At 47.7% G+C, this 16,910-nt stretch overlaps 1 protein-coding gene across 3 annotated transcripts in view; it reads right to left on the reverse strand.

Annotated features, from left to right (window-relative positions):
• SFI1 (SFI1 centrin binding protein) overlaps positions 1–16,910 on the reverse strand; it is a 353,554-nt gene that overhangs the window by 23,535 nt on the left and 313,109 nt on the right. For all 3 annotated transcript variants that reach the window (XM_063913069.1, XM_063913070.1, XM_063913068.1), the window contains 7 exons: positions 16,806–16,880; positions 16,638–16,712; positions 16,392–16,568; positions 1,960–2,189; positions 1,742–1,846; positions 1,366–1,618; positions 1,054–1,195 (listed from right to left, as the gene is read on the reverse strand). In XM_063913069.1, coding sequence (XP_063769139.1) covers positions 1,054–1,195; positions 1,366–1,618; positions 1,742–1,846; positions 1,960–2,189; positions 16,392–16,568; positions 16,638–16,712; positions 16,806–16,880 — 1,057 coding nt within the window. The remainder of the gene's footprint in view (positions 1–1,053; positions 1,196–1,365; positions 1,619–1,741; positions 1,847–1,959; positions 2,190–16,391; positions 16,569–16,637; positions 16,713–16,805; positions 16,881–16,910) is intronic.

Raw genomic sequence — 16,910 nt, forward strand, 5'->3', positions numbered from 1 at the left:
TTTTGTAGGCTGCTGCTCTAGTAGATCCAGTGACGTGCGGTGGGGTAAAAACCCAGGGAGGCATTGCATATATTATATATGATCTCCCTGCACCCCCCCAGCCTTCCAACCGTCAGCACATAGTGTGTGTGCATAACGAGGAGGCAGCGCTGCTTACCTCCCTGGCTGGACACAACAATAAGCAGCTACTTGGACTTGGGCCACATTGCTTTATGAGGCAGGGAGACGCTGCAGCACTGATCAGGTGCAGTTTTCGGGACTGGCTGGGGAACTGTTTGTCACCTGTTGTATTTGCTGCCTCCCCTCTAACGTATGTGGGCACGGACCCCAGAGTGAGGCTTCAACTTATGCTTTTTTTTTAATGCAGTATTAATTGTGGCACGGCCTTGCCCCCCAGCAACTCCAGGCAGTTTCTGATTGAGAGGGTAGGCATATCTATCTCTGCCTCACATCCTCTCTCCCTGTCATACTCTAATGGAAAACAGCAGATTTGTATAACTTTTAACAGACTGCGTTACATATACAGTACTGTAAATGTAATACAGTGGCAAAATCTGTTCTTTTCAGTGGAGTATGATAGGCGAGGCTTTGCCTCCTCTGACTGCATGTCCCTAGGTAGAGCCCCAGCAGCTCCTGTCAGCCTGGACAGAGTTGGAGAGCCCTGGAAACTCAGGTAGTGAAGCGATGGCTCATGTCATGGAGCTGGTACAGAGGGAGGGGAAGTGCACACACGCTGTTAACTACCTGTTCCCTCTGGCAGGTACTTGAGCTATACACCTAGGCACTAAAAATAAAAACTGAAGGTTTGGGGGCAGGGGATAGAGAAGGGGAACAGAGCTTAACACTAATTGTTTTAGTGCCTGATCTCCTAAGCCAGCCTCCTTACCCAAAATCAATACCACTGTCCCCCAGCATGGATGCAAGAGGAAAAAAAACAAACCCTTGCACTGATTGACATACGGTTTAGGATTTGAGGCAAAGTGGTGCTTATATCACAAAAGTGTGAAAACAAGAAGGTATATGGTAAGTAATCCTATATTAAATTCTACTTACCTGCAGAGTTAGATTGTTGTACTCGTGTTCCCTGGATAAAGTCATTTGGTGACAGCAGCTGGCATGAATAATCTGACACTTGCTTTGAGCTAGAAGAGCGTGTCACTTTGATCTGTGCCACTGGGTGCGGTAGACTAATATTCTGCAGTGGGTGGGGGGGTAGGGGGAGAAAAACAAAAATACCCTGTTGTAGAGGAGGGTACAGGTAGTTCTATACCACAGTTATCACATTCATAAATATATATTTATTAAATAGGAAAAATAATTTAAGTTCGATTACATCGTTTACGTATCATAAAAGTCATCACTTACCGACTGGTCCTGAGCTTGTGGCATAAAGGAAGAAGGAGGCATTAAGGCTGGAATGGGCAAAGCCTGGTGAGAACTTGAGTAGTGAGGTGCTTCAGATGAGGGAGATTGAATCACTGGCCAATTGTCAGACTGGGGTGGCTGGAAAGGCTGTACTGGCAATGACTGAGAAGCACTGGTGGATTTTATTGACAGATGCGGTGACTTGTCCACACATGAACTGTGTTTCTCAGAGTTGTCTATTGTGTTGGAGTCACTGTATTAAAGATAAAAAATAAAAAATTAACCATAATCAGCAAAATTAACCTTTCATGTGATCTGTTCAGCTACATATCCCCAGTTACATAAGACCAGAGGACTGAACCCTGTCACTTCTTACTGATGAGAATAGCTGATTTGTCTTCCTGCTACACCAAGGAGACCCTCTCTTTCCAGTGAGCGCAGCAAGAAGGCAGGACTGCGGGGTGTCAGGCGCTCTTTCCTTCTAAAAACAGGACATGATATTAGTGTGGTGAGTGACGAAACCTGCACATAATAACAAACTCCCAAACTAAATAAAAACGTAAGTATCTGCAGCCATCATTCCTTCCTTCTTACATGGTGCTCAGCGAGGGTTGCCCCTCAGAGAGGGGAGCGGTTGCATGTTTCACAGGCAATAAAATCCTTGAAGGAGGGCAGCAGGGGTCTTCCTCATATTTCACATCAGTTGATGGCATTTCGAAGGTTACTTTCTTATTAGGAGGTGGAATTTGGTGAAGCTTCTTGAAAACTTTCTGCTTCCAAATCATGGCGCAGTGACGCACTGCAAGATTCTGTGTGTGCACCTCCTGGAAACAGGATACATTCTTTCAGACACCCAGGCAATAACTGTTGTACACCCAATAGAAACAAAAAGTATGAGAATTCTACATACCATTTTATGTACATCTTTCTGAAACTTGGTGTAAAAATAATCACTTCCCTAATAGCATTAGTCTCCTCTAAACCCTCCTGTCTCTGACTCACATTAGTTTATACCCTTAGGAATGTTGTGTGAGACTTTTCCCATAGACACAGTGTTTGGTTATGTTCCACCACAGGGACTCAGACAGTGGCTATGTTTCATGCCAGAAAACTGGGGAGAAAACAATAGCTTAAATGGTATGTGGTTTGCATACCGGTCATCGAGTTCCCGGCTGTCACAATACTGCCGCCAGTGTACCGGCAAGGTAGGTGATTTCCCCTCAATGGGTGTCATGCTGCCCTGGGTCCTGTATCAAACTGTTGATCTGATGATGTCTTGAAAAAGATCTATACTATGATCAAAACGTCGATCTACATGCTGTAAACATGTCTGTATGCTGATTAAAGTGACCTACCAAAGCTTTTCTGATGGTATTGGTGTTTGCCCTCCTTACAAACTGTGTGTATATATATTTGTATATATATGTGTATATACATGTATATAAATATTTTTTTTTTCTCTTACGTCCTAGAGGATGCTGGGGACTCCAAAAGGACCATGGGGTATAGACGGGATCCGCAGGAGCTTGGGCACACTAAAAAGACTTTGACTGGGTGTGTACTGGCTCCTCCCTCTATGCCCCTCCTCCAGACCTCAGTTAGACTTTCTGCCCAGGAGTGACTGGACACACACTAGGGGAGCTCTACTGAGTTTCTCTAGAAAGACTTTTTGTTAGGTTTTTTTATTTTCAGGGAGACCTGCTGGCTACAGGCTCCCTGCATCGAGGGACTGAGGGGAGAGAAGTCAGACCTACTTCTGCTTAGTTAAGGGCTCTGCTTCTTAGGCTACTAGACACCATTAGCTCCAGTGGGTTCGATCACTTGGTTCGCCTAGCTGCTTGTTCCTGGAGCCACGCCGTCACCCCCCTCACAGAAGACAGAAGCCGGGTGAGTATTAAGACTTCAGTAACAGAGGTACAGCGTAGCGCTCCATGCTCCCACACACATCACCAACGACACTCACAGGGTGCAGGGCGCTGGGGAAGGGGGGGCGCCCTGGGCAGCAGTTACTGAGGTATTTTGGTACTGATAGAAGCCATATTCGGTGCCCGGGCACCGTATATAAGACCCCCACCAGTATAAATAATTTAAATTTAAGCGGGACTGAAGCGCGCCGGGAAGGGGCGGGGCTTAGCCGCACAGCTCACCAGCGCCATTTTCTTCTCTCCACAGCCGCTGCATAGAACGCTCGCCCGGTCCTCCAAGCTCTCCACAAGTAAAGGGGAGCAAAACGGGGGGGGGGGGGAGGCGCACAAATAATTTGGTGCTTTTATGGTTATTATTAGAGCGCTGCTTACATATATTATTCTTGTGTAGTATATGGGCGCTGGGGTGTGAGCTGGCATACTCCCTCTGTGTTTCTCTCTCATGGCTTCCCTGTAGGCTGTCCCCTTTATTTGGCCAGTGTGTGTGTTGGGTGCCGGTACTTTGTGTTGGCATGTCCCCGGTACTTTGTGTTGGCATGTCTGAGGCTGAGTGTTCCTCCCTGGAGGAAGTTACTGGGGGCGCAGAAAAGGGGCTGGAAATGGATTGGGTTACTATATTGAGTACACTTAATGCTAATGTAGCTTTGTTGTCTAAGAGGCTTGATAAATCTGATTCTCAGACACAAACATGGAGAAAATCCATGGAGGATGCTTTGGCTCAGGTGCAGACCCCCTCAGTCACAAAAACGTTCATTTACCCAGATGGTAGATACAGATGCCGACACGGACTCTGATTCCGATGTCGACTTTAATGAGGCTACTTTACACCCAAGGGTAGTTAAGAGTATTCAGTACATGATTGTGGCTATTAAAGATGTTTTACGTATCTCTGACGAACCTGCGGTTCAGGAAACAAGGATTTGCCTATTTAAAGGGAAAAAACCTGAGGAAGTTTTCCCCCTCTCATGAAATGAATGCTCTTTGTGAAAAAGCTTGGGAGTTGCCGGACAAGAGGTGGTAGATTCCCAAGAGAATTTTTATGGCGTATCCGTTCCCCTCTGATGACAGGGAAAAATGGGAGTCGTCTCCGAATGTCGACAAGGCTCTGTCCCGTTTTTCCAAGAAGGTGGCGCTTCCGTCCCCTGACACGGCTGTTCTCAAGGATCCGGCGGATCGCAAGCTGGAGACGTCTTTGAAGGCCATTTTCGCCAATACTGGTGCATTGCTCAGACCTGCTGTGGCGTCGGTATGGGTGAGTAGTGCTATTGCTAAATGGGCTGATAATTTAGCTTCTGATATGGATACCCTTGATAAAGATAATATTCTTTTGACTCTTGGTTATATCAAAGACGCTGCAGATTACCTAAAGGATGCGGCGAGGGATGTTGGCCTCTTGGGATCAAGAGCCAAAGCCATGGCGGTCAAGGTCAGGAGGGCGCTGTGGATCCATCAATGGAATGCTGATGCTGACTCCAAGAAAAATATGGAAGCTCTCCCCTTCAAAGGTAGTGTCTTGTTTGGTGACGGCCTGGCTGACCTGGTGTCTACCGCTACTGCGGGTAAGTCATCTTTTCTTCCTTATGTTTCCACACAACAGAAAAAGGCACCCCATCAACAGATGAAGTCCTTTCGACCTAATAAATACAAACGAGGTAAAGGCTCGTCCTTCCTCGCTTCAAAGGGTAGAGGAAGGGGAAAGAAGTCGCCTGCAGTATCAGGCACCCAGGACCAAAAGTCCTCCCTTTGCCTCTACCAAGTCCACCGCATGACGCTGAGGCTCCCCTGCGGGAGTCCGTGCCGGTGGGGGGCCGTCTCTGGGTCTTCAGTCAGGTCTGGTTTCAATCAGCCCTGGATCCTTGGGTCTTAGACATAGTGTCCCAAGGGTACAAGCTGGAGTTTCAGGAGATGCCCCCTCGCTGCTTTTTCATATCGGCCTTGCCAGCTTCTCTTCCAGAAAGAGAAGTAGTAAATGCTGTGATACAAAGGTTGTGTCAACAGAGGGTCATTGTTCCCGTTCCCCCGTCCCAACGGGGGGAAGGGTTCTATTCGAGCCTCTTTGTCGTACCGAAGCCGGACGGTTCGGTCAGACCGATTCTGAACCTAAAATCCCTCAATCCATACTTGAAAACCTTCAAGTTCAAGATGGAATCTCTTCGAGCTGTGATCTCCAGCCTAGAAGCGGGGGATTTTATGGTGTCAGTCGACATAAAGGATGCCTACTTACACGTCCTGATTTATCCTCCGCATCAGGCCTTCCTGAGATTTGCGGTGCAGGATTGTCATTACGAATTTCAGACGTTCCCGTTTGGCCTTTCCACGGCCCCGAGGGTTTTCACCAAGGTTATGGCAGAAATGATGGTACTCCTTCGCAAGCGAGGGGTCACAATTATCCAGTACTTGGACGATCTCCTGATAAAGGCGAGGTCAAATGAACTATTGTTAAAGAATGTGGAACTATCCCTGACTGTTCTGCAACATCACGGTTGGATTTTAAATTTGCCAAAGTCTCAGTTACTTCCGACGACTCGGCTGCCCTTCCTGGGCATGATCCTAGACACAACGCTTCAGAGAGTGTTTCTTCCGGAGGACAAAGCTCTAGAAATACAGACCATGGTCAAGAAGCTTTTGAGACCAACAAGTGTGTCGATTCATCAATGCACTCGAGTGCTAGGGAAGATGGTGGCGGCTTACGAAGCCATTCCGTTTGGCAGGTTTCATGCCCGGGTGTTTCAGTGGGACCTGTTGGACAAATGGTCCGGGTCTCACCTACACATGCACCGGAAAATAAGTAAATCTTCCAGGGCCAGGATCTCTCTCCTGTGGTGGCTGCAAAACTCTTACCTCCTAGAGGGACGCAATTTCGGAATCCAGGACTGGGTTCTGCTGAACACAGATGCAAGTCTCCGAGGCTGGGGCGCAGTAGCGCAGGGAAGAAGTTTCCAGGGAAAATGGTGAAGCCAGGAATCTTCTCTCCACATAAATGTTCTCGAGTTAAGAGCCATTTACAACGGCCTTCTGCAAGCAAAGAACCTTCTTCAGGGTCTCCCTGTCCTGATCCAGTCGGACAACATCACAGCGGTGGCGTACGTAAACCGCCAAGGTGGAACAAGGAGCAAGGCGGCAATGGCGGAAGCCACAAGGATTCTCCGCTGGGCGGAACAGCACGTGAGCGCTCTGTCAGCAGTCTTCCTCCCGGGAGTGGACAACTGGGAAGCAGATTTTCTCAGCAGACACGATCTCCATCCAGGGGAGTGGGCTCTTCATCAAGAAGTATTTGTAGAAGTGACAAGGCGTTGGGGAACTCCTCTGATAGACATGATGGCGTCTCGCCTCAACAAGAAACTAGTATTGTTCCAGGTCAAGGGACCCCCAAGCCTGTGCGGTGGAGGCCCTGGTAACTCCGTGGGTGTTTCAGTCGGTGTATGTGTTCCCTCCGCTTCCTCTCATTCCGAAGGTGCTGAGGATCGTAAGACGAACAAGGGTTCAGGCAATACTAGTCGCTTCAGATTGGCCACGAAGGGCCTGGTATCCGGATCTTCAGGAATTACTTGTGGAAGATCCCTGGCCGCTTCCTCTAAGAGAGGACCTGTTACTGCAGGGGCCGTGCCTGTTTCCGGACTTACCGCAGCTGCGTTTGACGGCGTGGAAGTTGAACGCCAGATTTTAGCTCTGAAGGGTATTCCCGGGGAAGTCATCCCCACTCTCCTTAAGGCTAGGAAAGAGGTCACGGCGAAACATTATCACCGTATTTGGAGAAAATGTGTGTAGTGGTGTGAATCCAAAGCAGCTCCTCCGGAGGAGTTTCACTTGGGTCGTTTCCTCCATTTTTTGCAGGCGGGCGTGGATGCAGGCCATGATATTGGGTTCCATCAAAGTGCAGACTTCGGCCTTATCTATTTTCTTTCAAAAGGAATTGGCCGTCCTTCCTGAGGTTCAGACTTTCGTGAAGGGAGTGCTGCATATTCATCCTCCATTTGTGCCACCCGTGGCGCCGTGGGATCTGGAAGTGGTGTTGCAGTTTCTTATGTCTCCCTGGTTTGAGCCTTTGCGTAAGGTTGAGTTACAGTTCCTCACTTGGAAAGTGGTCATGCTTTTGGCTCTGGCGTCTGCCAGGCGAGTGTCTGAATTAGCGGCCTTGTCTCACAAGAGCCCATATTTGATTTTCCATTCGGATAGAGCGGAATTGAGGACTCGTCAACAATTTCTGCCGAAGGTAGTTTCTTCGTTTCACATTAACCAACCTATTGTTGTGCCTGTGGCTACGGATGCTGTGGCGGTCCCAAAATCTCTTGATGTTGTAAGAGCTTTGAAAATTTACGTCGCCAGGACGGCTCTTACTAGGAAGACAGAGGCTGTTTGTCCTGTATGCTTCCAACAAGATTGGAAATCCTGTTTCTAAGCAAACTATTGCACGCTGGATTTGTACTACGATTCAGCAAGCTCATTCTTCGGCTGGGCTACCGTTGCCGAAGTCAGTAAAGGCCCATTCTACCAGGAAAGTGGGCTCCTCTTGGGGGGCTGCCCGAGAGGTCCCGGTACTTAAACTTTGCAGAGCAGCTACGTGGTCAGGTTCAAACACTTCTGCTAAGTTCTACAAGTTTGATACCCTGGCTGATGAGGACCTCATGTTTGCTCAATCGGTGCTGCAGAGTCGTCCGCACTCTCCCGCCCGGTCTGGAGCTTTGGTATAGACCCCATGGTCCTTTTGGAGTCCCCAGCATCCTCTAAGACGTAAGAGAAAATAGGATTTTAATACCTACCGGTAAATCCTTTTCTCCTAGTCCGTAGAGGATGCTGGGCGCCCATCCCAGTGCGGACTGTTCCTTGCAGTTAGGTTGATACTGGTTATTTTCGGTTACACGTGGTTTGTGTATCAGTTATGTTCAGCTTGTTGCTGTTGTTAGTTCATACTGTTATCTGGTTTCATGCTACTCCAGTTGTACGGTATGTTTGTGGTGTGGGTTGGTATGTTTCTCGTCCTTAGTTGAACAAAAATCCTTTCCTCGAAATGTCCGTCTCTCCTGGGCACAGTTCCTATAACTGAGGTCTGGAGGAGGGGCATAGAGGGAGGAGCCAGTTCACACCCAGTCAAAGTCTTTTTAGTGTGCCCAAGCTCCTGCGGATCTATACCCCATGGTCCTTTTGGAGTCCCCAGCATCCTCTACGGACTAGGAGAAAAGGATTTACTGGTAGGTATTAAAATCCTATTATACATATACATACATACATACATACATACATACACTCTCACACTTATCAAGTTACATTTACCACGCTTGTTTTTGGGTATTCACTGTGTAGTGTCAATTTTTATAGCATCAAATAACAGAAACTGTAATTGTGTAAATACTCAGTTGTTCCATTTTACCACCTAGATCTTTACCCCTGAGGAAGTCCTTTGGGACGAAACGCGTTCGGTTTATGTTAATTTCAACATCAGTACTGCATTTTGAACAAACATCTACAAAGAAATATGTTGTACATGACACAAATTGAACAAATGCTAAATTGTTTATTTCTGAGAAATAGTACAGACATTACTGATGTACCATTACGAATTTTAACATTGTTAATGTTAATACATTTTATGAAAGTAAGGTCTTTTTTTATCTATGTATCTACTATGGGGTGTAGTATGGCTGACCGGCGGTCTCCTGACCGCCGGTCAGCTTACCGACGCTGGGATCCCGGCAGCATACCGACGCCGGGATCCCGGCGGGGAGGGGCGAGTGCAGCAAGCCCCTTGCAGGCTCGCTGCGCTCGCCACGCTGCGGGCTCGGTGGCGACCTGCGGTCGCCACGGGGTTCTATTCCCACTCTATGGGTGTCGTGGACACCCACGAGTGGAAATAGTCCCTGTTGGTCGGCATGCCGACCATCGGGATAGTGAGCCTTCGGGACGATGGAGGAGGTCATGTGACTGTCGGTCAGCAGACCGCCGGTCACATGAATACCACCCCTACTATGAAGGTGGTTGATTCTAATTAGGAGCATCAGTACATCATACATATTATATATATATATATATATATAAATCAATATATGCTGAATGCATCATCCCAAATATATTATGATGAGCTGTACAAAATATAGTTATCATTCATTCATCTTTGTTCTGATACCTTGTGTTTTCTCACCTGGAAGGCAGTTTTTCTCAAAACTACTGGGGTTTCCCCCCAAAACAAAGTTGTCCTTCATACAGTTCCTTCTTTCCTAACTAAGGTATCTTTGCTTCCCACATTTGCCAGGGGGTTCCCATCTTGAACATGGTGATAGCTACAGATCTGCCTATCTAGGATACAGTAGTTTTAATAACAGATCCTTAAAAGAACCACAGGTAGGAATATGATGTCTCCACCCAGCAAATCTCCCACTACATCAGGAAGCCATTACATTCTGTAATACCACCCTCTGGATTGACACAGTTTAATCATAGGCGTGCGCAGACGCCGACACGGGGGTGCCGCTCCTGACTTCCCCCCCTCCGACGCATTATGATCTACTTCCCCCCCCCCAAAGGCCCCCCCAGGATATAGACTGCTTACCTGGCGGCCCAGGTGAGCAGTCTTGTGTCCCAGAACATGGGGTGGAGTAGTCAGTTACCCGGCAAAGGAGGGGAGATTCCAGAGCGTCTGTGCATGCCTATGAGTCTAATGCAGCTGTCCGTCTTGCATATTACTTTAATGTGCAAAGAAGCCACCTGGTCATCTTTTATACACAAATGTCAGCCACTGCAGTGGACACATCGTAGGAAGGTCCTACAGGTGGCTGCTCTTAGGTATTCCTCCTGTCCACTAGCTGGTGGCTTTGGGACATCTCATGGTTTGTGTCAAGGCAACATACAAAGGCCGAGCCACCTATATATTTTCTCTCTATACTGCTTTTTTTCTTGTTGCCTCGATGGGCTAGCAGGAAAAACAAAAAGGTATCTTTAACCACCAATCTCCAATAATGTGGATGGACCAACCTTGAGCACACCTTTAACCAGTACTCCCGTACTCACATAGAACATGACAGTTGTACACCCATAATGGTTTCTTTATTTTTCTTCCTCCAACCGTGTAACACTGGCCAAAGGTGGGTATGTATATACTTAATCACCCCAATGGAGGAGTCCCACCTCTCAACACGACCCATTCAAGGTGGAACAGAATCTGTACCTATACCTTTATGGGCGTCATTCACCTATAAATAGTGTGAGTTCGGGTACGCAAACCTTTCCATCACTCGATATTCATATTTCCACACGGGTGCTTCCAATCTATTGTAGATATACTACACTATGTTACCTCCATTTGGTCTTCTTTTGAGGTGAATTCGCCTATGGGACGACGACCGGAAGTAGACACACCATCTTTAAGCTGTCCAGCCACTTCTATAAGATACGTTTTCTAAAGGTTTTTTGGACATTCATGTTGAAACGGGACTGAGCGCTGTATTGCACTCCATTTTTGTATTATTGTGTTCTTGTTTCAGGGATTCGGTGGTCGCTGTGTGTGTTTCCAGCTGCATAGGTCCTTTACTTTTTGCGCCTTGGGACAGCTCAATTTCTTTGTATTTCCACTTCCGGGTGAAGGCCCAACTCCCCCGGGTGCAGGTAGTGTCTGCTGTGAAGTCTGCTTCCCAGCTGCCTACTCCCGGAATGAAGACCGCTGACAATGCCACAGCATTTCTCTCTGCCCAGAGGAGAATTCTTGACACCTCTGACATTGCTGCTCTGCTTTTCGTTCCGCCCTGTCGGTTTATGTACGTTACTGCCATCACATTGTCCGACTGGACCTGAATGGCCCAATCTTGAAGAAGATGTGAGGCCTGCAGAAGGGCGTTGTATATGGCCCTGAGTTCCAGAATGTTGATTGGAAGGACAACTTCCTGACTGGACCATCTTCCTTGAAGCTGCACCCCCTGAGTGACTGCCCCCAAACCCCTGAGACTTGCGTCTGTGGTTAGCAGAACCCAGTTCTGAATTCTGAACCTCCGACCCTCGACGAGGTGAGAAGTCTGTAGCCACCACAGAAGGGAGATCCTGGCTCTTGGCGACAGACGTATACTCTGGTGCCTGTGAAGATGCAATCCGGACCATTTGTCCAACAGATCGAGCTGGAAGGGTCTTGCGTGAAAGCTTCCATATCGAAGAGCCTCGTAAGATTCCCCAGAAGGCGAATGCATAGATGTACCAATATCCGGGCTGGCTTCAGGACATCCCGAACCATCGACTGGATTACTAATGCCTTTTCCAACAGAAGGAACACCTTCTGCGATTCCGTATCCAGTATCATTCCCAGGAATGGGAGCCTCCGTGTTGGCTCTAGGTGAGATTTCGGAAGGTTCAGATCCACCCATGATCCTGGAGAAGCTTGGTTGATAGAGCAATGCTGTCCAGCAACCTTTCCCTGGACGGTGCTTTTGTCAGGAGATTGTCCAGGTATGGAATTATGTTCACTCCCTGTTTGCGGAGTAGAAACATCTCTGCCATCACCTTGGTGAACACCCTCTGTGCCGTGGAGAGACCAAATGGCAGGGCCTGGAACTGGGGAAGGAAGATACATAGACTTAACCACAGTAGCTGTGGAGATCCATTTGTCTAATTCATCTCCGAACAAGGCCTCTCCTGTGAATGGCAGGCCTTCCACGCCCTTCCTGGAATCAGCATCAGCAGTCCACTGGCGTAGCCAGAAGTCCCTGCATGCCGACACTGCCAAAGCAGTGGTGCGTGCTTTAAGCATGCCTATTTCCTTTATGGCTTCTACCATAAAGTTTGCAGAATCCTGTATATGCTGCAGGAGCAAGACAACATCCCCCCTAGATAAGGAATCTAACCACCTCGATTAGATTACCTGACCACTTAGCAATTGATTTAGTGATCTACGCACATGCAATAGTGGGTATGTGCGCCAACCCAGCAACTGTGTACAAAGATTTGAGTGTAGTCTCAATTTTACGATCAGCCGTGTCATTCAGGGAGGCTGCACCAGGAACAGGCAATACAATATTACGTGATAGTGGACGCATCAGTCTCTAGGCTATCAGTGGATTTTCCCATTTTTTCCTATCCTCCAGAGGAAAAGAAAAAGATGAGAGCAACCTTTTAGGGATCTGAAACTTCTCATCAGGATTAACCCATGGTTCTTCAAACAGAGTATTCAGTTCCTTTGACGCAGGAAAAGTAACTGAGGACTTCTTTTTTACAATAAAATAAGATTCCTCACACTCCTCTGACACCTTATCAGGAATATGCAGAACATCTCTGATAGCCTCTATTCCCTGGGACAGGGCTGCATCCCTATCCCTCTGAGTCCACCTCTCCCTTCTCCATGTCTGACCTGTCAGAGTTAGACTGCAGGATATGGGCCAGAGATCTCTTTTGTGGACAAATGGGAGGGGACTGAGACGCTGTTTTGGAGACTGAGGGGGAAATTTACTAAGCTCCCGATTTTGACCGAGATGCCGTTTTTTCATCAAAGTGTCATCTCGGTAATTTACTAAACACTAATCACGGCAGAGATGAGGGCATTCGTAATTTTTTGCAAGTCCAAGTAAAAAATTACGAATGAATACACCATCGGTCAAAACGCGGCTGTTTAAGTATGAATCTCGGTCATTTACTAAGAAGTGCAAAGCAAAAAACAAACAAACACTGCCGTGAAAAATTACAACTCGTAAAAAAGTGCTAAAAAAAAACAGACCTTTTTTTTTTATTCGTGATTGGATAGGCATGCACGGATCCATGAGATCCGTGCATGTATATCAGTGGGAAGGGGTGGGAAAGTGCTTATTTTTTCAAAAAAAATTGCGTGGGGTCCCCCCTCCTAAGCAAAACCAGCCTCGGGCTCTTTGAGCCGATCCTGGTTGCAGAAATATGGGAAAAAAAATGACAGGGGTTCCCCCATATTTAAGCAACCAGCATCGAGCTCTGCGCCTGGTCCTGGTCCCAAAAATACGGGGGACAAAAAGAGTAGGGGTCCCCCGTATTTTTAAAACCAGCACCGGGCTCCACTAGCTGGACAGATAATGCCACAGCCGGGGGTCACTTTTATATAGTGCCCTGCGGCCGTGGCATCAAAAATCCAACTAGTCACTCCTGGCCGGGGTACCCTGGGGGAGTGGGGACCCCTTCAATCAAGGGGTCCCCCCCCCCCAGCCACCCAAGGGCCAGGGGTGAAGCCCGAGGCTGTCCCCCCCCATCCAATGGGCTGCGGATGGGGAGGCTGATAGCCTTTGTTGTAAAAGATAAAGATATTGTTTTTAGTAGCAGTACTACAAGGCCCAGCAAGCCTCCCCCGCATGCTGGTACTTGGAGAACCACAAGTACCAGCATGCGGCGGAAAAACGGGCCCGCTGGTACCTGTAGTACTACTACTAAAAAAATACCCAAAAAAACACAAGACACACACACCGTGAAAGTATAATTTTATTACATACATACACACATACATACATACTTACCTTATGTTCCCACGCAGGTCGGTCCTCTTCTCCAGTAGAATCCAAGGGGTACCTGTTGAAGAAATTATACTCACGAGATCCAGGGGTCCAGGCTCCTCGGGAAATCCAGGGGTAATCCACGTACTTGAAAAAAATAACAAAACGGTGTCCCGACCACGAACTGAAAGGGGACCCATGTTTGCACATGGGTCACCTTTCCACGAATGCCAGAAACCCACTTTGACTTCTGTCTAAGTGGGTTTCTTCAGCCAATCAGGGAGCGCCACGTTGTAGCACTCTCCTGATCAGCTGTGTGCTCCTGTCCTCACTGACAGGCAGCACACGGCAGTGTTACAATGTAGCGCCTATGCGCTACATTGTAACCAATGATGGGAACTTTCTGCCCTGCGGTTGACCTAAAGTGACGTCACCGCTGAGCAAGAAAGTTCCCAGCATTGGTTACAATGGAGCGCATAGGCGCTACATTGTAACACTGCCGCGTGCTGCCTGTCAGTCAGTACAGGAGCACACAGCCGATCAGGAGAGTGCTACAACGTGGCACTCCCTGATTGGCTGAAGAAACCCACTTAGACATCAGTCAGAGTGGGTTTCTGGCAGTCGGGAAAAGGGGATCCATGTGCAAACATGGGTCCCCTTTTAGTGCGTGGCTCGAGTGTCCGTTTTGTTATTTTTTTCAAGTACGTGGATTACACCTGGATTCCCCGAGGACCCTGGACCCCTGGATCTCGTGAGTATAATTTCTTCAACAGGTACCCCTTGGATTCTACTGGAGAAGAGGACCGACCTGCGTGGGAACATAAGGTAAGTATGTATGTATGTGTGTATGTATGTAATAAAATTATACTTTCACGGTGTGTGTGTCTTGTGTTTTTTTGGGTATTTTTTTAGTAGTAGTACTACAGGTACCAGCGGGCCCGTTTTTCCGCCGCATGCTGGTACTTGTGGTTCTCCAAGTACCAGCATGCGGGGGAGGCTTGCTGGGACTTGTAGTACTGCTACTAAAAACAATATCTTTTCTTTTACAACAAAGGCTATCAGCCCCCCCATCCGCAGCCCATTGGATGGGGGGGGGACAGCCTCGGGCTTCACCCCTGGCCCTTGGGTGGCTGGGGGGGGGGGGGGACCCCTTGATTGAAGGGGTCCCCACTCCCCCAGGGTACCCCGGCCAGGGGTGACTAGTTGGATTTTTGATGCCACGGCCGCAGGGCACTATATAAAAGTGACCCCCGGCTGTGGCATTATCTGTCCAGCTAGTGGAGCCCGGTGCTGGTTTTAAAAATACGGGGGACCCCTACTCTTTTTGTCCCCTGTATTTTTGGAACCAGGACCAGGCGCAGAGCCCGATGCTGGTTGCTTAAATATGGGGGAAACCCCTGTCAATTTTTTTCCCATATTTCGGCAACCAGGATCGGCTCAAAGAGCCCGAGGCTGGTTATGCTTAGGAGGGGGGGACCCCACGCAATTTTTTTTTTAAATTTTACAGTGTTTAATTAAAAAAAAAAAAAAAAATAGAACCCCAGCACGGATCACACAGATCCGGCCGAGATTAATTGTAAAAAAGTCGGCAGTGTTTTGCTAATCACTGCCGTAAAAAACACAAAAAAAACACGAATGACATCGACATCGGAAGAAAAGAAAAACCCGAATACGACAGCTTAGTAAATCCATCGTAACAAATTCAAAAAGTTGCAGTTTTACACTTTCGATGTCATTCGTGATTGAACTTTGACCTGAAACGGGAAAATACGAATCTTAGTAAATTTACCCCAGAGTCTCTGTTCATAAACTCACCACAGTCTGTTTTAAGTACTGAGTCTCTTTCTCATTGCGGGACAATTTTGTAGAAAGAGTAGAGATCATTCCCTTAAGAGAATTAACCCATTCCGGTTCAGCCCCGCTAGCCTGTGAACCCTTAGTACCCAGTAGTGAAGGGGAACCCCCTCTTATCGAAAAGACTGCAGTTTTCGACTTTTTCAGGTCGGAAGGGGTTCCGACCTACTCAGTCCCCAGCATTTTTATTCGACTTGTCGAATAGTACGTGAATCGGCTGTATAGCTGCCGATTCATGTGCTTTTGATGGAAACGGGGCCAAATTCGACAGGATTTGGCCCCGTTTCCGACCATTTCAGTTCGACTTAAAAAAAAAAAAGTTGAACTGAGATGAGGGACCTGAGAAGAGGAGAGGGGGGAGAGCCGCGGGCAGGCGGGGGACAGCAGCGCTACAGGAGGATGTGTCCTAGCCGCCGCCGCTCACGGGAGCGTCCACCCGGATCCAGCAAGTGAGATCCCGCTTGTTGGAGCCGGGTGGACTCTGCCGTGAGGTCTAGTGGTTGTGTCACATCCTCCTGCAGCGCTGCTGTCCCCCGTCTGCCCGCGGCTCTCCCCCCTCTCCAGTCCCTTATCCCAATTCGACTTTTTTAAAGTCGAATTGAGATGGGCATTGAATAGCCCTTGTCGGATCCATTCCGACAAATGCATGTCGGAATGGATCCGACCCTAATTGAATATACCCCTTAGAAGTTCAAATAAGCAGCTATTACAGGAAACACATAATATGTAACAATCTGAGGTTTCATCAAATTTCTTACGATACTGAAAACATTCAGATCAGGACATAGACAAATATAGTTATTCTGTATTGAGAATTTTTACCTACCTGTAACTGATGCTGAGTGGACAACTGAGTTCGGAACTGCTTCATTCCAGACATGAAACGTAGGAGCCTCGTCACCCCCTCTTGCAGGAGGTCAATGCGATAAACTTCCACTGCCTCTACAAGGCGCCGTTTCTTTCTCCGGCGCTCACTGACATACGCCAACCAGCAATCAAACACCTAACACACAACACTATTAGTAAATAGTACACAAGGTAATATTTTTGATATATCTTGACAGTGAAATACCTTTCCCTGCAGGTTGAGGGACCAATGCCACAGAGCTTGTATTGTCAGCTTATCCTCATGCCCTTTTTCCAACAACTACAACACAAAAGTCAGTCCACCAGACAGGAACAGTTAATACTGAACAAGTCTGCATTCATGAAGACAATGTGTAAATACAATTCAATTTACCCTGTGGTGCCATTTCCTCAGATAGTACCGACTCAGTCTGTGTCTAGAGAAGATGATCTGATGCCGCTGCAGAAGCTGTGAAATGAATCCGAGAATGTAATCTAT

The sequence above is a fragment of the Pseudophryne corroboree genome, chromosome 1, assembly GCF_028390025.1.
Source record: "Pseudophryne corroboree isolate aPseCor3 chromosome 1, aPseCor3.hap2, whole genome shotgun sequence".
Lineage (NCBI taxonomy): Eukaryota > Metazoa > Chordata > Amphibia > Anura > Myobatrachidae > Pseudophryne > Pseudophryne corroboree.